Raw genomic sequence first — 22,687 nt, 5'->3', positions numbered from 1 at the left:
TTATTTTTCTGTCAGAATATTCTAATTCAAAATTTTTAGGGATAAGGAAGAATATCTTGTGTCTAGTGTCGCAAGACGATGAATGTTCAACCATTGCGCCAGGTCGATAATTTATTCCTACATCGCAATGTTATTTTATGCCCTGCAAATTCATCCGTGTCAATTTTCACTTCTTGCACGAGAGAGGTAAATCTAGAACTTCATATATCCATCGGAGACAAGCGTCTTCCCAAAATACTGGAGACGTATTTGACAATCTTACCTACCACCTATGTAAAGTAAAGGTTAGGAATAAAGTACTCCGAGCACTAAATGACAGTGATGTACAGGACTTCAGGTCGTGAAGACATGCAAGACGTAATTTCGTCAGACGTCAACCGATTGTGGATAGCGAACTCCATGAAAAGCGTGCATCAACAGACGTGCATCTTTATGGACATAGCCAGTCCAGGTTACAGAGTTTTCGTTCCTTTGTTTTCAGATAACTGAAATATATACGAACGAACATATTTGCTTTGCCACAACAACAACAGTAAATTAAATATTAAATTGTATCCCAAAAAAAGTTCGATGCAAAAGATGCTATTCAAGCATGGGTGCAAGTGATTTGGTATGTCGTATTTTTAGCACCTTAACCCATTCTTTTTACAAGAGCGTTACCCCCAAAAGATCCAAATCATTTCCAGATCTTAAACAATGCACCGTCACTAACCCCGGTGGAATGGCATCTTTACCAACCCTTTGACATGGTCCTAATTAATTCCCTACAATAATATTTTAACTAATCAACCCTTGGATAAGTTATCTTAATTAACAGGAAGAAGCCGACATAGGAAATAAATGCAGAAAAAATTATCGCATCCCATGGAAACACTTCCATAAAATTTTGCTCGACTTTACTTACATATGTTCATTCGATCTTTTAGGGTCTGATGCTAAAAGATCTTTTCCTTCTTCACAAACACTTGGGAGCATATTAAAACGCATAGGTAATATCCTCCGGAAGACTTTAACAAATCTCACATGTCCATTAGCCTTAATTTAATTACATACAGTTTTTCACCTCTCTTCTGATGTCACCGATTATTAAACAACCCTCATAATACATATTGATTATCACAACTTTGTCTCCGGTTAAAGTAACGATGGACTAGCAGCAGTATGAGTAACTTCGCTTGTTTTCAATTGGATTGCCATGTACACTAGGGATATAACTTTTTGCACTTTTTTGCAAATATCAAAAATACCACCACATAGCCGTGTAGAGCATGAAAAACTATTATGAAATATGGTGCAATTTTTTCTCTATCGCGAAAAAAGTTTCCGCACCAAATGCATTGAAGTTCAGTAATGCATTTTTTTAAATATATCTGTTATAACAACATATTTGCTTTTCTTTAAATTTTTTATTTTTTTGTAATCTAATTTAAAATCATTATCAAACCGTTCTGGACCAATTTGTTCTCAAATCGCGTCATTTCGGAGCATATTAGGAAATTTTGACACTATTGCAATTTTTGGTTTTCCTTTATAAACTCGTGAATTTTATGTTTATATTTTTTGTACCTATCGGACAAGAGAATATGGGGTCATTTGCAACGAATTCGCGAAAGTTACAGGCTGTTTTTGTTGACTTTGCCTGTGAGAATCGTATTTATTTTCTAAAAATATTTTTCAAACAAAGCAAATTTAAAATTTTAAGTAGAAACAATATCAAAAGGGTTTAAGTAATCACAGGCGGTGCGGAAACTTTTTTCACCGAATCGATCTTAGAAACGCGTTTTCATTATTAGCACAAAATTCCCCACATGGTACTGGTGTTGCAAATGACCGAATTCGTTGCAAATGACCCCATATTCTCTTGTCCGATAGGTACAACAAATATAAACATAAAATTTACGAGTTTATAAAGAAAAACCAAAAATTGCAATAGTGTCAAAAGTTCCTAATATGCTCCGAAATGGCGAGATTTGAGAACAAATTGGTCCAGAACGGTTTGATAATCATTTTAAATTAGATTACAAAAAAATAAAAATTTTAAAGAAAAGCAAATATGTTGTTATAACAGATATATTTAAAAAATGCATTATTGAACTTCAATGCATTTGGTGCGGAAACTTTTTTCGCGATAGAGAAAAAATGACACCGTTTTTCATAATAGTTTTCCGTGCTCTACACGGCTATGTGGTGGTATTTTTTTGGTTATAGTCCTAATGTACACACTTGATTTCTCTAACAAATCTCAAACACGTCGTTCTAATATGAATTATGGCACGTTTTCCAAGCCATTTGCAGATACATAAATTACGAGTTCGCTAGCCCCCAAAACAGTTTCGTCTTTTGTTCAAAATGCTCTTTAGATAGACGCACCATAAATTGAAGGATTCTGTAGTATAACAAACAACCCTTATAAAAATACATAATACCCATCTTTTGATAGCTGCAAGTTATGGACAATAAAATATGGTTTCTTCCCAATTGGATGGTGATGAAAGCTGCTGGATATAAGAAAATTTCATTCAAACAAGTCTTCAATACATGTTCCCTTTATGCTTCCATTAAACATACCAAAAAACAACAAGACATCTACGAATCAGGGATATTAAAGTGCAATTGTCCAAGAATATCCAACGTAAGGTCAATTAATCGTTTATTTATAAAAAATGGCACCCCTTATTATAATTTTGTTTTAACGTCGATTCAATAGACGACGCTGTTTGCTTGTCCTTCACTTTTCTACTTTGACAGCACTCTTTAGTGAGTAATTCATAGAAATGGATAGTTAATGTTACAATGGACCCATTCTACTCATGGTACGGGTAATGGACGTTTCAGTTGTGAGTAGTAGTTTTCTTTTGCATTTTTTGTAAATATACTCCCCTTTTTTGATTCTTTGTAAAAATTGGCATGCAGGGCACGGATTGTTTACGGCGAACGTATGCCCAAACGGAGACAATATGAAAAGCTATTCCATCTTTTCCACACAAACACACACGAAGGCTCCACATATTTTTTTTGCAATTTAAATATATTCGAGAATGTGTGTGTCTTCTGTTCGTTTGGGTGTATGTTTTCTGATGTTCCTTCCAAGCTACGACTGACAGCCACAACAATAGTGCGTAGTGTGTGGAAGTGGAGAACCTTTATAGCAGCTATAATTGAACATTTAACTAATGAATGTAAATTTTTGTATTTCCATAAAGAGACACACAACCAGACAGACAGACGTACAGGCGGAAAGAGTGTCTGGCAAAACAGCTTTAAGTGTGCCTTTAAGCATAGGAATGTCGATATTTTTATGAATTTTGTTATATCCACCAGGTTTAGTTTTTGGGATACAAATTTTCTTATAGATTTTTGTCGTATAGAGTAAAGTTTGCAATTTTGTGTTATCCTGCAAATAGCATGCTACATACGGTTGAGTTATTACTCAGATATTTTATTTACTGAAAACTTAAATGTTAAACATTTTCTAGAAATTTCAACATTTCTCAAAGTGAGGGTCACGCCAAATCATGGTGGCAATATCAAAGCCGAATCACAACCAAATAGATTGGAAAATGTGACTGAATACTTAAAATATCTCATATTTTGTGATAGGTGTTAGACGTCTTCTAATCGATCAACCCATGATTCATACCCGTTTTAAGTCTATTCTATTCATATCAAAACGAACTATATGAAATTCTCTACAATTATTAGGGTTATCGTAAATCTATCGGTAGAAAGAAAGCGGAATTGAGGACAACCCAGCAAAGCGTAATGCAATAAACATATTTAGAGGCCTAATGGCAGAAAGTATCGATCACTTTTTAATTCACTGATCACAACTTTAAGATAATCAGAAGTCTATGAATCTGTTCAAAAAATCCAACAAATAACAAAAATTAACTTATAGATGTGTTTGATAATGACTACTCAGAAGCTCATTCAATGTTAACTTATTGACTTTATTTTAAATAAAAACCTATATATGTATTCCAACTTCAGGATAAGTTGCTAATTTCAATTTCGGAAGAAGTGGTTAAATCATCTGAAGAGCTGCAACATTGGAGCCGGTAGAAGTGAATCGTGGGCAATGGTTAAGTCACTCTCGAACCCTGGAAGGAGGGAAGATAGGACCTCAGTTGTCAGTTTGTCGAACACCCCGGGAGTGATAGGGAGAAGATAAGAGTACTACATCGCATCAGATCTCTTCCTGCCGATGATGAACCACCACAGGAACATTAATCATCCAAAGCGTTGGGCCCTGATGGAATCACCATGGTAATGCTGAAACAGCTGTATGTGCTGGGAGTGGAGTATCTCACTAAAGTTCTCAACCTGTCGCTAGCCACACTCATTGTTTCCGAAGTCTGGAAAATGGGCAGGGTGGTCCCACTACTGAAGCCAGGCAAGAATGCCAGCAATCGCTTTTGACGATTTTTAGGTTATGGCCGAATCATGGGCGCTATGAACTTTATATTATATATTTGAATACTGGACTATATAGTAGATACCCTAAGCATATCCGGTGTGCCATATGAAGATCCTATGACTTCCCCCGATGACGTAATCACAGCTTAAAGTGCTCAAAATATGCAGTTTTTACAAGGTCCGTCGTATGTTCTCTATATTTTTTGATATATTCACCATAATTATTTCAAAAACTATTTGTATCGAACGTACAACGTCTCCTTAATATATTAGTGTCGCAAAAGCCACAAAAAATATTTGTTTGTATCCGGAAATAACGAAATTCTGGGTAAAACTCGTAAAAATCTCAAGTATCTGTTTTGGCGCTGAGCGTCTCATGTGTGCAGAAATATTTTATGTTATGCCTAAGCGAGACTAAATAATTCAGCTAAAACCTTCAAAATACCGAAAATCGGAAAATATATTCAATGGCGGTATATCAAAACGTTTTGGCGCTGAGCTCATCAATTGTGGTATAGGTCCACGTCCCCTCTGTAGAACGGCAACTCCCGATTTTCGGTATTTTAAAAGTTTTAGCCACATTATCCAACCGAAATTTCTAAAATCTGGTTCCAATAAAATTTATGGTGGAGGGTATAAAAAGAACTTAACGTCGTTTTCACTAATTTAAATTAAGAACTTTTTTATGGATAACCCATATCAAAATTTATACCGCGCCAGACTGTAATCCCTACAAATAGTGTATGTGTATAAAAACATCGAAAATCGTATATTTATTATTGTATTTGTTGCTTCTTGCCGTCGTCACATTGTTGCTATTGTGGAGGAGCAGCGTGAAACACAAAATACTGTGCATGTCAAAAGTTATTCGTCATCAACGTCCGTCATGACTGCAACTTCCTGAATGTGGATTCAAGCGATTTCTGCCTTTGCTTATTTCCCCCATTTTCTTTATTCGTTGTTTTCTTTTTATGTTAGCTCGGTTCGGCATTTGTACTAATGTTTGTTTTCTTTAAATTATTTTGTTTATATTGCAGTTGAATTAAAGAAAACAAATGTTTGCTTTGCAGTTAATAAATTTGTGGGACTATAAATGTCACAAGAATTATGATCCAATTGACAAATCTTCTTTCTACTTCATTTGTCAAGAAAATCTTAAAAAATAGTGAAAATACAAAAAAAAAGTAAATATGTAAAATATTCGAAACCCAACATGAAGAGTCAATAACCTGTAGTAGTAAAATGCTTTTAATTCGTTAATTATATTTAGCGACCAAAATAAAGTAGTCGGTAATATATCTATGTTATACATCTATTTAAAGTTTTTATACATAATTTTGCAAATTAATTTCCCCGATTTTTTTCGGTAACCAAAAAAGAGTTGCAGAATTCGACTACTGATACCTAATTAATTACTTTCAATCCATGAACAGTGCCTCCACCTCAACGAGGGTTCTTTCCTTTTGCATAATTTTATCCGTATAGCAGACGTGTGCATGTGGAATTATTCTTCCGTCAAATTATTAGTTTTTGAATTGGGGAAAGAGAGGAATTTTCCTTTTGATCTGTTTAAAAATATACCACACTATATTTTCATATATAATAAGAATATTATGTCATCTTTAACGATTTCATTATTATTGAATTACAATTCGATCACCGATATACATACATACATACAAAATATTTTTGTATGTTCCTATGGTGTACAAAATATTATTGGGAAAGAACGGAAATTAATTAATTTCATTAAAAAAAATTGAGGAAATAACATTGTGGGTGTGTAACAATCGAATATCTGACTATGAGGTGTGAATGAAAGCCGCCTGACCATACTTACATACTCCATAGTGTTAAGAATTACATGTTGTAATTTAGCTCCTCATATCTGTTTCTTCTTTTTTATGCCTGTATGTCATTGTGTATATTTTATATCTCCAGTGGGCTCGTTTTTTGTTTTTAGACAACCTTATTGGAAGCAGTCAAATAAAGACGACACACTTAAGTAGATGCGTCTTTTGTTTCTTGGATTGGATGATAACAACCCGTCGAGAATGCAAACAAAACAGAACGAATGAAACTAGGAAACCCATGGATGAATGAATGAAAATCTAGTAATGAATACAAACACAACAACAAAAGTAAATTACAACAAACATTGCTAGAACATAAAAAAATGCAGAGAGAGATAGAAAAAAAACTAAATGAAATGAAATTGGATACAAGCGCTAAAGAAGAGTTGATCAATGTTCACAATGACGATGACACGCTCCACAAAAATGTTTGTCTTTTTGTCTATGTAGCGCTATCTGCTTGTCTGGCCGCCTATTTAGCTATGAATTTGTTCGTCTTTCTGTCCGCATTTAATTAAAAGAATCGTAATCGTAAATATAAACAAACATAGACTGAAAACTGTTACAAATGCCACAGAGAGGTCTACAAAAACAATTTACAACTGAATATACAAAGTTTTTATAACTGTATGCGTGTGTATTTTTCACAAATCTGCAGCATGTGAGGTTTTAAACATTCTGCGATAGACTCTGAATTACTGTAATACGCTATGTTTAAAATATTGGAATCTTTTGGAGAACAAAGCTTTGGTCACCAATTCTTAAAAACAAAATTCAACCTATTTTGTCTAATGAAGAGAAAATGTAGCTGCATCATATTTTTTTCATTTATGTGGAATGAACTGAATAAATTAATTAAAAAATAACATTTTTACAGATTGATTCTATATTGAACTTGATTAAACGAGATAAGAATAGAGACAATTTAGCCTCTTCCGAAAATGTAGAGTATTAAATAAATTTTAGTTAAATTGTTATAAGAGCGCAGTATATATTAAGAATACATAGGCAAGTGCACCAATAGTCGGAACTTTTAGGATTTGTCTAACTTCAATCATTCGCCATTCCAAGTAAATGTTTCTAATTGCTAGGAACTATTTGCTTATTTGCTTAGAAATTTAGACAATACATGAATATGTAACCAAAACCAACATGGGCCCATTTTCCCCCCCATATAGCGGTTCCACCCGATTTAGTTCAAATCTAGTAACTCATTTTTAACACAGTTGCAGTTGAAACTTTGCACACTTTTCAGATTTGGATGACAATACATGAATATGAAACCAAAACCAATATGGGTCCATTTTTTCCTATAACCCCCATATAGCTTTGCGCAGATTTGGATGACACTACATGAATATGAAACCAAAACCAATATTGGTCAATTTTTTTCCTATAGCCCCCATACAGCGGTACCACCTGATTTCAGGTGTTTTGAGGGTTTTGTCTTCATTTTTTGTCGGAATTGGCTGTAACTTGGCATTTGGTGTTTCCAATTGTACAGAAACTGCTGATTTATCGTCATTTTGACGATTTTTTGGCCCAAAATTGAAAAATGACGATTTGATTTTGTGGTCCAAAATGACGATTTTTCACCTAAGCCAGAAATGCATGAAATAAAAGACGATAACTACATTTTGACCAAAGTTTCACGAAAGATTTTAAAGAAAGCAATGTTCCAAACTCGATTTTTGAGCTTTTTAATGTTTTATAGCAATTTCCAGACGGATTGGCTATATTTAGGCACATATCTGCCACATCTAGGCACAGGTATTTCCTAGTTTTTGCCCCACTTTCAAATTACATGAGCTGAACATTTTCGTTTAGTTTTGGTAATAGATGAAAATCTTCCTTAAAAAGTTTTCGAGATAAAATATTACTTATATATATTTTGTTATAAAAAAATATGAGTCCAGCTTTATTATCTTCCTACAAATGCCCTCTTTAAGCTGTCAGCCAGTTTGGAATGAAAATTTTTTTCGATTTTCGACTGCCCAACAACCAAAATGTACGTGTACGGACAAATATGGACAGTCACACTGTCAAGCAAGCGATATTAGAGCTAAGCTACCATTTAAAATGACAATGTGTACCCAGCTTTACCATACTGCATTGCTTCAAACTCGATAACCATAGGGAAACTATCATCTTCTGAAAGCTGTTTTTATAGCAGTATTTAAGTGATATTGGGTTAGATTTATTGCTGTGGATTGTATATCTTATGTTGTCAGTCTCATTCCCAAAAATGCCAGCGAAAATCGCATTAAACGGTAACCAAACCGAGTTTTGGACCATGTTGACGATTTTTTGACGATTTTTCAAATATTGTTGACGATTTGACGATTTTTTTGACGATTTCTGATCAAATACTGTCGGCAACGCTGCATAGGTCAGATTTTGGTGTAACCCCCATACAACGGTACCACTCTATTTCAAGCAATTTAAAGTTTTTATCTACATTTTCGGCATAAATTGACTGTAATTTGGTTATGGACTTCTCAGTGGTCAAAAAAATGTATTTACTAAAAAGTTCAACATAAAAAATAATTAAAAAAAATAAGTTTCAGTGTTTTATTTATAAATGCACTTAAAACTAGATAATAAATTGTCGCTTAGCCTCAATAAGTATATTATTCCTAATGATGGAATCTCTCAAATTGCCATTTAAATGCAAGCGTTTTATTTGAGAGATTCCATCATGAGGCGGAATGGAACTTATTGAGTCTAAGCGACAAATAATTTTCTAGTTTTAAGTGCATTTATAAATAAAACACCGAAACTTAGGTACAATTTAAAATGGATAATTAACTGCGCTTTTGTAATATTTAAAACTTATAAAACAAATTATACCAATGCTTTTAGTGTAGGGTATCTAATCATGCACTAGAGTGATTCCAACCGAAACAAAGATTATATTCTATACGTATTCAGTTATCTACCGCAACTAAACCTTTTTCTTCATGTTTTCATGTAAAACAAATTGGATTATGTTCTGCTGTCTGTGAGTAACAAAAAAGAGCCAATATGTTATATGAACAAAGGATTAAAATGCAATTAAACTTTTATATGTATACAACGCGATGAAAAAGCGTATGTGATTTACAAACACATTGTAGTTATATCTTCTCGTGTTACAGCAGTCCAGGTGAAATTAATTCCTACATACAGTGGGAGCAATTAACAAAAATGTTGCAAGGTATATTGAAAATTTTAAATGCTGATACCTTCTAAGTAATTTTAAACATTCAGATAAGTCTCAAGGTCATGGAATTTTGAAATACAATAAATTCACGCTCGTTTCCAATATTCCCGACTGAATGTATGTTAATAAGAAAAGAACTAAAAGACTCCTTTTTCAGGTTTACCTTTTAAAACGATTGATTATCTTTACATTTCCATTTAATGGGAAAGAAATTATGAAACTAGAAATTTTACGGAAATATTCGACGCAAAAGAAAATAGCTGCAAAAACAGCATATCATACGTGACAATCAATGACAAGCCAATTGAAACCCATAAGGGATCAATTAACTAACAACTAAAAGAATAATATATGTATTTACTTTTTAAACAAATTTTTGGAAAGTCGATATAAAAACTGCTTCATTGTATACATTTATATGGAGCATTTTTATCTTGAAGACAAACTTTTCGCAATACAAAATATTTATAAAGTTAAAATGTTCACATTCCGTGAGTGAAGTCGTGTTATCAGTTTCATCCCAGTTAGAAGTGACACCATGCTTACGGTGACCAACCGTACTCTATTATAGAGGACAGTACTCTATTTTAGGTGTCCGTACTCTTTATTTTCAACGTACTCTATTTGTCCTCTATTTTCATCATATGTACTCTATGTCCTCTATTTTTGATTTGCTTTACAAATACATGTGAGTACAAAGGTAATACAATGAAATCCGAGAAACCTAGGCAGAAATTTAACCAAATATTGTCGTTGTTGAAATGAAATCAGTCGTTTCAAATCACTGTTTATTGATTTAAACACTTCTGCACGCGATCAAAACAATTGTTCAAAAACTTTTTTACTCCTATTGAAACACCTCAAAAACGTTGTTTTTGAACGTGTCAACAGCATGTTCTGTCGATTTCTGTTTCGTTTCGGGCTTATACTCGTCGTATAAGGCTTATACAGCGATCGTATTTTTTCATGCAGTATGGAATGTAAGCCGGTTAAAGAAATGTCCAAGGATGATCATGGCGATCTTGCATTATCAGTCACTTGTACAAATGTTTCGGTAAAGTAAATTGATTTTTTGGGATAGAGCTCTAAGTTTTGCACGGTCAATTAGGACGCCCCTTTCAGAATTAGCGGCAAGGGTCACAGACATAACCATCGTGTCACCTGGTCTGTCAAATGACGTCGTTTCTCTTGGACGTAAAATATATTGAGTGTTTGGTAGAGAGCGGGAAGAATAGAGCTTCCCTACAATCAATTTCGCAAAAACTCAATTTACTTTACGGCAAACCTTTTACGTGTGACTACCAACGTTTTGGAGTCGAGCCATTTTTGTTTCTACTCCGACTCCGGAGTCGACTCCGAGGATAATTGCTAACAGCACTCAATATGAATAAAATATACAAAAGTTTCCAACTTTTTCCTATATGTTGGCCTTTTTCTGAGGTGTTCCTTGAAAAGAACATTTGTCACAACTACAAAACTTCTTTTTTAAAACACATACGATTATAATAAAAATACAAGATCGTCGACATTTGAAACTCTGTAAAAGGTTCTGAAGTGGGCAGGCTTTCGCTCGGGAATATGAGCAATTGGAGATCATTATCTTCTTGGAATATCATTGATCATATTCTATCTAAAACAAATATTCCAAAATATTTATACATTTCTTATCGAATATTGAGAAATCGACCCAGCTTGCAAATTCACGCTAAAGTTGAAACTCTAATTCGATTGTCATGGAATTTTAAGTTTGCTTTAGAGTATTAGTTGGACCAAAAGAGTTCTTGAAATTCATTTTTGATAAATGTAGAAAAAAATTGTTGCACGGAGTTGGAGCCAAGTTATTTTTCGACTCAGTCTCTGAGTACAGCATAGTTGCTCGACTCCAACTCAGACTACGAAACCCTATTGACTAATAACTATAGGATGTTGTTTCATCGCGTTGTCCTCACGTAGAAAATTGTGAAAAATGGTCGGATGAAAATGTTCACAAGTAAACTCCACATTTTTTTGCAAATTAATTCTTGAAGTCCTGTAAAAAACGCAATACGTGGTACGTCAAACCGTACTGAGTACGCTTATGCAGAAAATGTTAAGATTTCCAGTGGAAATGGTAAATGGCGCCTGAGATTGTTGTCTAGCCCAGAAACTTATGTAGTAGACCTCGTATGTGTACTCTATTTTCATCCAAAATGGTTTCCCAGTACTATATTTCTGGCACTATACTATATTAAAACAACAACAAAGGGATTAGGCCAGACTGTTTTGTAAAAAAAAAGAATAGCCATTTATGTATCCACCAAGGATAAGGTATAAGACAAGATCTATTATATCTTTTCCGGCAGTTGTTACCAATCACTTTGCACGATTTTGCATTTTTATAACGTTTTGCAACTTCAGCTATGGAGAATTGTTTCGGTTCATTCCCGGCTAGAAGAGCTAGAAAGTGCCTTGATAGTCAGAGATAGTCAGCTTGAATTAAATGACAGTAGTTGGGCAGGCGATTATGTGTACACCGACACCGGCTTCAGGTATGACTCTTTATCCGTTATCTTTCCAAGTAGGGATGCATGAACTGAAGGTATTTCTCCTCTGGACGGCCTGGTAATATGCACAGAATGATCCCAGATAGAAGAAGGCAATGGCGCCTGCGTTTACTGCGAGAAATCACTAATCAAAAGCTCTGTTCCTTTACGTGCAAGAATTTGCAAGTTTTACCACTTTTTACTCGAAAAGCGTTCTTTTACTTCAGACACCACATAATTCATATGGGAGCAGTTTACAACATTTACTACTTTTGCGGGTTTTGCCATTTACAAAAGTAAAGGAACAGACCAAAAAATTTTATTTATTTGACTTGTTCCATAACTACTAAAATATTTCCCTTCTATCTACTTTCAGCAAAGCAATTGATCAATGATATCAATGCTGCCTTGAGAACAGCAACAGGATGCCTCCTCATGCCTTCAATGGACCATCTACATGAGGAGGCAAAGATTCTTCTAGTACATCAACACAATGAGATGCATTCGTTGCAGTACTTGCTCGGGTGTTACCGTGAGAGCCATCCCAATCACCATCTGGTGGGTAGGCCTGACACACTCAGGCACATCAAGAAGAATATCCAAGCTCTGGAGGAAGAGGTCCAACGAATCAGGGGAGAACCCCTAGATTAACAGGCATATCAAACAGGTTTAAATAGCATTCACACGGACGCAGTTGCTATACCCCAAATACGCAGCTGAGGAGTGTCAGCTGCCACGATAAACCAGGCTATTGCAGTCGCTTAAATTCTTATTGGGCAAAGATCGAACGCACCGTGCAAGACATCTGCCCACCATGTGGCATGGGCTGGTACAAAACATTTTCGACTGCCCCGCAAAACGCTTCAAAACCCTTCAAATTTTTCGCAGTTCAGTAGATGCTACTCATCAATAGCATTCCATTGGTACCCTTTTTACCATGCAGAATTGTCCTTGCGGACGCAGGAGTTAGAATAATCGTCCTGACTAAGGGTTACAGCCAAAATGGTCTAATAACTCGGAACCTAGCTGATCTTTTCGACTGTTTTATTATTACAGTAGATGCTACTCATCAATAGCTTTCCATTGGTAGCCTTTTTGACCATGCAGAATTGTCCTTGCGGACGCAGGAGTTAGAATAATCGTCCTGACTAAGGGTAACTGCCCAAAATGGTCAAATATCTTGAAAACTAGTTGAGCCGGGATTACTTGGTAAACAATAGAAATTAGTAAAAAGTATCCTTTTTGATCCTTTTCAGGCTGAATTGAGTAAATAAATTCGATTTTGTAGCAAAATCAATTTTGCAATAGCTTTAATGTTATGCGCTGCTAACGCTCTGCCAACTGAGTGGTTTGTGTCTTGGGACTTACATTTAAAAGTTATCGTAATGCACCTAAAATCCTGTTCTAAACTCTGAGTTCACTATTAAAGCCTAATCCGTTTAGAATTTGTTAAATATCTGTAAAATACATTAAATCGAGATAGAAATCATATATGGGGGTATAGCAAATCATGGACCAATATTGGCAGTTTCTCGTGGGGAGGTTTACTATGCAATAACAACTTCTAATACCGGATTACAGCAAATTCGGTAACAATATGTTGGCAATAGTAAAATACTTCAATTCAGAATGACTCGCTACATAGGAATCACGCGAAATTTTGGACTTAGGACTCCAATATTTTTGTTAGAGTGTTCTTAGCCCCCGAGGACCAATTGATAAAAACTTCAGCCCGATATATCATCTAGAAGTATTTTTGTCACACCTTCCCATGTAAGTGCCACCACAGTGCAACGTAAGTTTCATTTGAAATTAATTAAGTGTACGTAATGTTTCCACTAAGGGCACTAGATTTGCTGCTCATAATAATAGATACACTTCAGTTAAAATGGGAAATAATAAAATTTTATAATTTGGATGCCACTGTGGTGCTGAAAGTCGTGGGTTCGATTCCCTTGTCCCATCTAGGATGTTTGTGAAACAATTATTATTATTAATTTTGCATGTGAAATATTGTTGAAAATAATACAATGGACTAGTAGCTGGTATTTTCGATTCTTACTCCTACCACTTTCCTAACAACATTTGGAGTTCAGGACCCTACTCCTTGACTTATCCCAATAGACATTCCGTAGCCTACTTACATCGTGTTTACCCATAAATATTTACCACAATGTTCGCAATCTGGGGGGAAATAATATTGTATGCAATAAAAAGTTACAAAAATAGGAAACCTGAAAGTAGAAAATATCACCTTTCTAACGATGTAAAGTAGGTTGTCGTAGGTGGTCAAACAACGAAGATATCGCAATAATCGCCAATAAAACCCAAATTTTAATTTTTGCGATTCTAATTATAATGACGAATGTCATATCTGTTGTTGGGGAATTTCCAAAAACAAGTAGAAAATCCCATCTTTACAATGATGCAAAGTAGGTTAGCGTAGGTGTCCAAATAACGGGATATAATAATAATAGTCGGTAATACATCCGACTTTTTAATTTTTTGTAAATCACGCTACAGGTCGCAATTTTGATGGGATCGTCACGAAATTTTGGTGGTTAATGTGTGTCCTGGATGGGAAGAAGGCTACTGATTTTGGTGATGGCCGGATAATAATCAGGGGTCGGAATGAGCAAAAAACGTTTTATTCCAAAGCAAATATCTCAGCGTCTATAAGGGGTATACCAAAAACAAAACCTGAAAATGAAAGTAGAAAATATCACCTTTCTAACGAAGTGAAGTACGTTGTCGTAGGTGATATCACAATAGTCGCAAATTAACCACAACTTTTTATTTTTGCGATTTTAATTATAATGACGAATATCATCACAGCTTTGGTTTTGGACCTTCCATAAGAAAAGCATGACTATGAAAGTAGAAAATCCCTTTTTTACAATGATGCAAAGTAGGTTGGTGTAAGGAGAGATATCGTAATAGTCGATCACGCTACAAGTCGCAATTTTGGTCGGATCGTCACGAAATTTTGGGGGTTAATGGGGATCCCAGAGAGGAAGAAGCCTATTGGGTTTGGGGATGGTCGGATAATGTTCAGGGGTAGGAATGGGCAAAAACCATATGTGAAGAAAAAACATAAAAGAAGAAAAGTTCTCTGTTACATTGATGTAAAGTAGGTTGGCGCAAGTGGTCAAACAACGGGAATATCGCAAATGTGGGTAATGCATCCCATTTTTCCATTTTTTTCCAACTAATGTGGAGAAAATTCAAAGTTTTATGCGAATATATCCGAAGAAGAAAAGTTCTCCTTTACATTGATGCAAACTAGGCTGGCAGGTGGTCAAAATATGGAGATATAGCAAAGGTCGGTAATGAATTTCATTTTTCCATTTGTTTTAATCACGCTATAATTCGCAATTTTGATCGGAGTCTGTAATGCATCCAATTTAATTTAATTTTTTGTAATTACGCTACATCTAGCAATTTTTATCGGATCGTCACGAAATTTTGTTGCCCTACGGAAGGGGTTCCCAGAGAGGAAGAAGCATATTGAATTTGGTGATAATCGGATAGTCGGATAATATTACCTAAAATAAGTGCTTAGCAGTGAAAAGCTTATGCACAGTGGTAGTGGTGTAGGGTATCACATAGTCGGCCCCGTCCCGACTATAGCCTTTGCTCACTTGTTTTTAATAAATAAATAAATAACAACAACATCAATGATAGTGCTACAATCTAATTTCCAATTCTACCTTATTTAATGTACCTTGGTTTCCGTTGAAATTCAATTTATTTCATTTGTAATTCTTTTTTTCTAAATGGCTTCCAATTACAAATAGAAAAAATTTAAACTGTACAAGAAATGTTTAGAATTTCAATTGTTTTTATCAATTTACAAATAAACAAATTCCAAATTCATTGATAGTTCCAAAATTACAAATGGAATATTTCGATCTATAACGAAAATTATGCCAAAAAGGTGCAAATATTTATTTATTTAGTGGCGGTACACTAAACTAGACCATAGGGCCTTGAGATGTTCAAAAAATTTCTACACAATATCTACTCTTAGTTTGCTTACTAGGCGTTTACACAAGACAGACTGTCTGCAAATACAACTATGATTTACTTACACATACATACATTTGTCGGCTGTCACCTAGCTGTCCATCACTTTTTCACAGACAGTCGGGTTAACAAATTTTTGACATTTTTGTAAAAATAAGTGATATAATAATTGAAATGTGTTGAAAACAATAGAACATTAACAAAAACAAAATATGTGAACGGAAAACAAAAAGAAATCGACGATTTTCATTCATAATTTTAGAACCGTTTTTGCAGTTGTCTGGACGCCTACGTCACACAGGTAAGTTTTGGGTTCTTGACAATCAATACATGTACTCAACTGTCCTGTGATGTGTTAACGCAGGATTATATTAATATTAAATGTTAATACATATTAGGTACGAATTTTCACTTTTGGATATATTTTTAGATTTCGGTTATCGATTCATAAACAATCTTATGACCAGTGACAGAAGCAAACATTTCCTGGGGAGCAAATAGTTGTAGTGAGAATGAAAATAACTTGACTCCATCCGACTATAGAAATGAAACAAGTAAGAATTTCACATTTACCATATTTTTATTGCGCCTGCTCTTGAATAAATTGGCAATTTGCACTGTAATGTCAGTACAATGTAAACACTCGATTGATGTAGAAAATTAATATAAAGGTATAGTAGAATATCCATGTTTTTCATGACTAATGATTTCATGGTCCGTCAATCGGAGTGGACCAAAAACAAAAAATGCAATAACAAAATTTTACAAAACGTGACACTTCCTCATTACTGTCAAGTGTAATGTTTTAAATATTATCAACCACACATGGATCTCACTTCTAGGGGTGCAACATGCAGCGGACACATTGAATATTCGAAATATTTAAAGAGTGAGAGTGCATCTAGGTAGTCTGCCACTTCAGGAGGGTGGTGATTTGTGGACACTTAGTTACTTTCCTCCCCTGCACGATTTGGGTTTTTCATAATGAAAAGCGAATTAAAATACGAATGTTTTTCCACATGAAAGCAATAATATTGATTGTCCTTGAAAGAGGAGCGAGAGCGAAAGCCACAAAACCATATGGGCTAAAAATGCACCAACACAACTCTCTTCAAGCAGGCTGGCAGACTGTCATATAGCAGTATGCCCACCCAGATTCCGTCCCCTTCTCTGAACACACACAAAAGCAGCTGATGTTTGCCACACAAAAAAGAAAAACAACCAAGTATGGAGAATTGAGTGTGTATGCACCCAATACCTAGCGAAAAGGTGGTTGAAGTATCGATTCAATCTTCTCTCAAGCAAACATTATTTTCTTCCGTATACCCTTTAAATGTACCCCAACATTTCCTTATTTTTTGATGTAGATATAATCAGGAAAGTTGCTAAATTTTCCTTTTTTCATGCTTAATAATTCGAACTGTGCTCTTTTTGAATTTGTCCCGAATTTGTTTATTGGTCTGAGAATTGCACCAGCTTCATGTACAAAAAAGGACTGGTCGGATGTCTGTCTCTGGCAGGGCACTCTGCGTGCGTTATGTGTCATGCCACCATGATCGACCGCACCCAACAGACAGGAAAAATGACAAGATGAAATACAGCAAAAATCTTATTGCCTCAAAGATAAAGGGAGCAAATTGGAGGACAAACTAAATTAAACGAAGCAACAATAACTTACCAGCAATGACGGTGTCGCTTAAATTGAATTTTGTACCAGTTTTTGGAAAATCCTTCAATTTTCGATTGGTCAGTATCAGCTCTCCGCTTAGATGAGCCTCTTCAAGGATACGTTCCAGAGAACGTGCCAATTGATGATGGTGTCCACTGGTTGGAACGTTTCCTCCAGCGCCGCTCCCAACCACTCCCACACTTGTATTGTGGAGCCGATTGTAGACGGCAGCAGTCGCTGACATCCTCATTTGAATGTAAGTCTCCCTAGGAGAAGTCTTCAGCTTTCAAAAGAACTGCTGTTTTCCTTTTCACAATTCACTCACACCTATAATCCTGTGTATCACTTGCTCTTAATACTAATTTATTTCATTTTTTTGCACAACAAACTGAGTTGAACCCAATTTAAAATATTTCAATTCAATTTTTTATAAATTTCATTTATGATTTATTTGTATTTTTGGCTTTTTGATATATTTATATTTTTGTTTTGTTCCCACAAACCCACACACAACACATATTAATTCCTAGAATATATTTCCTCTCTTTTTTTATCAAACAACAACACTACTGACTGACCGAAGACTCCACTCCGTTCTTTCGCGTTTCAATGCTGTTTTATTTCTGCGTAGGGATAGAAAAGTTGACTTTCGATAAATCGATTAGTCGACATTTAGTTTGGAAAAGGTCGAAAAATCGATGTCGACTTTAGGTTTGAGAAAAAATCGAAATTTCGACTTTTCATGGTTGACAATAGGTGTGTTCGTTTACTCAATAATTTGTACAAATTTGTACCATGGTTTAATAAGAAAGGTTAGCCAAAGCTTTATGTCAATTTAAATTTTTTCATTCGAGTATGCCTAAAACTTCAAAACAATATAAACAAACTGTGTATGTGTGTGTGGTGTTTGAATAATATGCCAAACAATTTTAAAAACAATCGAATTCAATGATTTTTAAAATTGTTTTTAGACCATTTGTATGGAAGAAATTGGTGATAGTTGCATGGAAACAATCAGTTTATCATATTTACTACTCGATTATGTGGAGAAAACTTAACTCTTCATTCATTTTTCGCGTTTTTTATAAAATGCTCAAAAAATGCATTGTAAACAAACCCACTTGTTGCTTTTATTTTGACGTTTTAGGAATTCAAGAAAAACAAGGGTTCTATAGATGTTTTTCATGTAAATCTACCTCTTTACTTATACCATGATTTGTACAAGTCCAGTATCTTTTTGAAATCGACTGAGCTCTTTTGTGTTTTACTGTTGAGCATGGCACAATTACCAAGTAGATCAGGGCTGAGCAAAATGGGGAGAGAGGGAAATTTAAGGGAGAATTAATATTTAATTTTTCTTGATGTTTCATTACTTACTTCAACTTACTTACTACAATAATGCTGTCTAATGCCTTGTTCAGACTGGCGGTAATTCGCTCTCTATTCGTTGTTCGACCCCAAATTACGATACGATTACTTCATTTCCCATACAAAATTTGAGAACTAACAACGATTTGTGTACATTGTTCAATTTAAATTACTCTCAGAACGACGATAAAATATGTCCCATCTCTAACAAATGAGAGAATTTATCGAAATAAATTAACTATGACAGGAAAAATTAAAAAATGTATTAAAAACCCAAACATATTTAGAAAAACTTTAAAACATGAATGAAAAGCAAATCATAGCAAATTTTGTCTTCTCTTTCATTGCAGTTACATTTCTTGTCCATCGTTTCAAATTCGCGAACAAATCTAGAAACAAAAGTCAAATGCTAGCCAGAAAGTCTGTATACCAAAAAATTGTTTTGGCGGTCTCTCTCTCGTTAATTTTGAAAATAGGAAAATATAAAAATATTCTGAAAGCACCAACTTTGTGAGAAAAAATAGAAACCATTAATGAAAATAATATAATTTCATATTAAATAGATATCTGAAAGAAGGACAAATATTTTTTTCAGTTCATATCGACTAATTTAACTCGTCTTTTGGCTGAAATTTTCTTTAAAATCAGTAAATAAAAAGTGTGAAAATTTGAATCACGTTGCTATGAATTGTGTACCATGTCGTATGAATGGGTTAATTCATGGTATAAGTAAAGAGGTAGATTTAAATGAAAAAAATCTATAGAACCCTTGTTTTTCTTGAATTCCTAAAACTTCAAAATAAAACATGGTACAATAATACAGGTAGCATTATCATGCCAGCTGATGGTAACATAATGTGTCAACTGCATTGAATTGATGTCAAATTTTGACACCTTATGTTACCAACAATTGCCGATGCGACTACCTGTGTATTTGTACCATGAAATAAAAGCAACAAGTGGGTTTGTTTACACTGCATTTTTTGAGCATTTTATAAAAACCGCGAAAAATGAATGAAGAGTTAAGTTTTCTCCACATAATCGAGTTGTGAATATGATAAACTGATTGTTTCAATGCAAATCTCACCAATTTCTTCCATACAAATGGTCTAAAAACAATTTTAAAAATCATTGAATTCGATTGTTTTTAAAATTGTTTGGCATATTATTCAAACACCACACACACATACACAGTTTGTTTATATTGTTTTGAAGTTTTAGGCATACTCGAATGAAAAAATTTAAATTGACATAAAGCTTTGGCTAACCTTTATTATTAAACCATGGGTTAATTCGTGCTGGTATGAAAATGGCATAAAATCGCCCACAATGCAAATTATTAAAAAATATACAGTATACAAAGTTCATATTTGTACACCCCTCAAAACTGAATAAAAACCTTATTTATTCCCAGCAAAAAGTTTGCGCGGATGCAGTTACCCAGCAAAAAGTTTGCATCCGCGGATGCAGTTAAATCACTAGAAAAATTGCCGCTGGAGAGCGCGCAGCTAGGATGCACTCCATTTAAATGCAGTCTAAAGATGCTATAAAATGCAAGCCATTGCAAATATCCCAAAATAAATAAAATACATTGCTTATTCGTGTAAACAAGAATATTAACTTTATTACACTAATACAAATTATAAAAACTAATGTTTGGTTTACATTCGGCGTCTTTTCGTGATTTCGAAGGCGTTTCGTGATTTCGCGCAAAATCAAGCAAAATTTATCATGATTTCGCATACAAAAATGAAATCAACTCATTTCGTGATTTCAGCGAAATCAACATCGAAATCACAGTACACATGATATACGACCCTGTTTGTGACTGAAAAAGTACCAAAAGTTGCAACACTTTTCACGTATCACAATAAACAAGGTAGATGGTCAATTGCTGCAACAACAAAATTTTAGTATCAAAATTTGTAAACAATGTGAAAAAATATTAAATTACTTTGTTACAATGCTATTTTTCATTGTGTCCCGTACTTTTTTAATGGTAATGTTGGAAAAAAAGAGCGAATTGTCAAAAATTGCTTCCCCATACAAATTTCTAAAAAAAAATACTGGAACGGAAAAATGGCGGAAATTGCAAAAACTCCAATAAAAATGTCAAAATCAACGTATCAGCTATCGTATTTAGATGATAATGAACATGTTGCTAGTTTCTACTATGCCAAAATTGTATGACAGAAAACAGGAGAATATGGTGTTATTCGGCGCTTTTTTTGGTTTAAAGAGTAGTGCAAGTCTTGCTAGATTTCTTAGTACGGTAACGCATTTTTAGCACTAAACGGGAAAACTGCTGCAAGTAGTAATATTTTGCAAGTTCTGAACACAACTTTTATCTATCAAAATTTATTATTATGATGTCTCAACGATAAAATCATTTTTTATATTTTCATTTGTTAGTGCTATACACAATTAATACGATATATAGATAAGTTTACGATAATTTTCGAAATAAAGTTGTAAAGTTCTATATCGTCGTATATTTTTGATGACTAATTCAATTTACAACAACTTGTTTTGAAAATTCATGTTCGATCAGCTGCGCCTATGCATCTACCTTGATTAGTGTGATATGTTTGAAATCAACAAAAAAATAAGTGTAAACACCGGGGTGTATTTCAGGATTTCGTGAAATCCAGTGGATTTTAGAGCGCAAGTGTAAACTTGGCATAACTCTCCATTAAATTTGATCATAACTGAGTTTACTTCCTTTGCTCTGCTTTTTGTGACACCGCAACTGATATTGCTTCATCATCCAAATGGTTTTTCATTTTTCCTCCAACTCCAGTTCAGATTTCCAAAAAACTCTAACTCCACTTCAAAAATATTTTGCGTCTCGTGAATTGCAGCAATGTTTGTATCTTTAGTTTGTATTTCTTTATTTTTTTTTTAACAAATTCTTATAATTTTAGACACTCTTTCTTGTGTTCAGAAAAAAAGACTGCGACTGTAGGGATCAAAAAATTGGCTTGCTTGGCTAGGGATCTATAAGCGAGTGCTTCTGAAATGTATAGAGCAGAGTGCATTTTTCATAACTCCGTGTGGACTGCATCGAAAGATGTATTGAAATCATAACTCTGCATTGCACTACTTCCAAACTTTGCTGGGTATAAGCAGCCTTGTTTTTTGTTCATAAACTACCAAAAAATGCAACTGTTTTATGACGTCTTTGTTTGTTTGTGTTGTAGAAAAACAAAAATACTCAAATGATGACAAAAGTCTAAATAAATGGTTAAAAAACTTGCAAAAGTTATATTTTTTTTTTAAGTTTGAATTAAGTCAAGTTATTTGTTAAACATTAGTGTTGCGAAATTCTTATTTTCTGCTAAGTTTACATTTACGAAATCCAGTCGATTTCAACTGTCAATTCCATAGCTCAAATGTCAAATGAAATCTCATCTGGATTTCATTTGACGTTTAACCTATGGATTTGACAGTTGAAATCGAGTCGATTTCTAAATCCATCTTTAAAATCCTAGTTGTTTAGACTAGTCTAAAATGATGCAAGATGCCAGTCAGCTGATCTTTGTTTACGTATACATACGCGAATTTGCAAAAAGAATTACTTGAAAATTAAAAATGGAATGGAATACTGCACAAAATAATCTGACAAATTGCT

General features: G+C 34.3%; 1 protein-coding gene across 2 annotated transcripts in view; it reads right to left on the bottom strand.

Annotated features, from left to right (window-relative positions):
- The window catches only part of Lrch (Leucine-rich-repeats and calponin homology domain protein), a 77,517-nt gene extending 59,193 nt beyond the window's left edge, over positions 1 to 18,324 (bottom strand). Inside the window, exon 1 of one of the 2 annotated variants that reach the window (XM_073968999.1) lies at positions 17,698 to 18,324. In XM_073968999.1, coding sequence (XP_073825100.1) covers positions 17,698 to 17,938 — 241 coding nt within the window. In that variant the 5' untranslated portion in view covers positions 17,939 to 18,324. The remainder of the gene's footprint in view (positions 1 to 17,697) is intronic. The other variant, XM_073969000.1, reaches the window with a different exon arrangement.
- Between the last annotated feature and the right edge of the window lie 4,363 nt (positions 18,325 to 22,687).

Source organism: Musca autumnalis, unplaced genomic scaffold (genome assembly GCF_047663935.1).
Source record: "Musca autumnalis isolate F117 unplaced genomic scaffold, ASM4766393v1 scaffold_2, whole genome shotgun sequence".
NCBI classification, from domain to species: domain Eukaryota; kingdom Metazoa; phylum Arthropoda; class Insecta; order Diptera; family Muscidae; genus Musca; species Musca autumnalis.
This window is presented reverse-complemented; position numbering and strand designations above follow the sequence as displayed.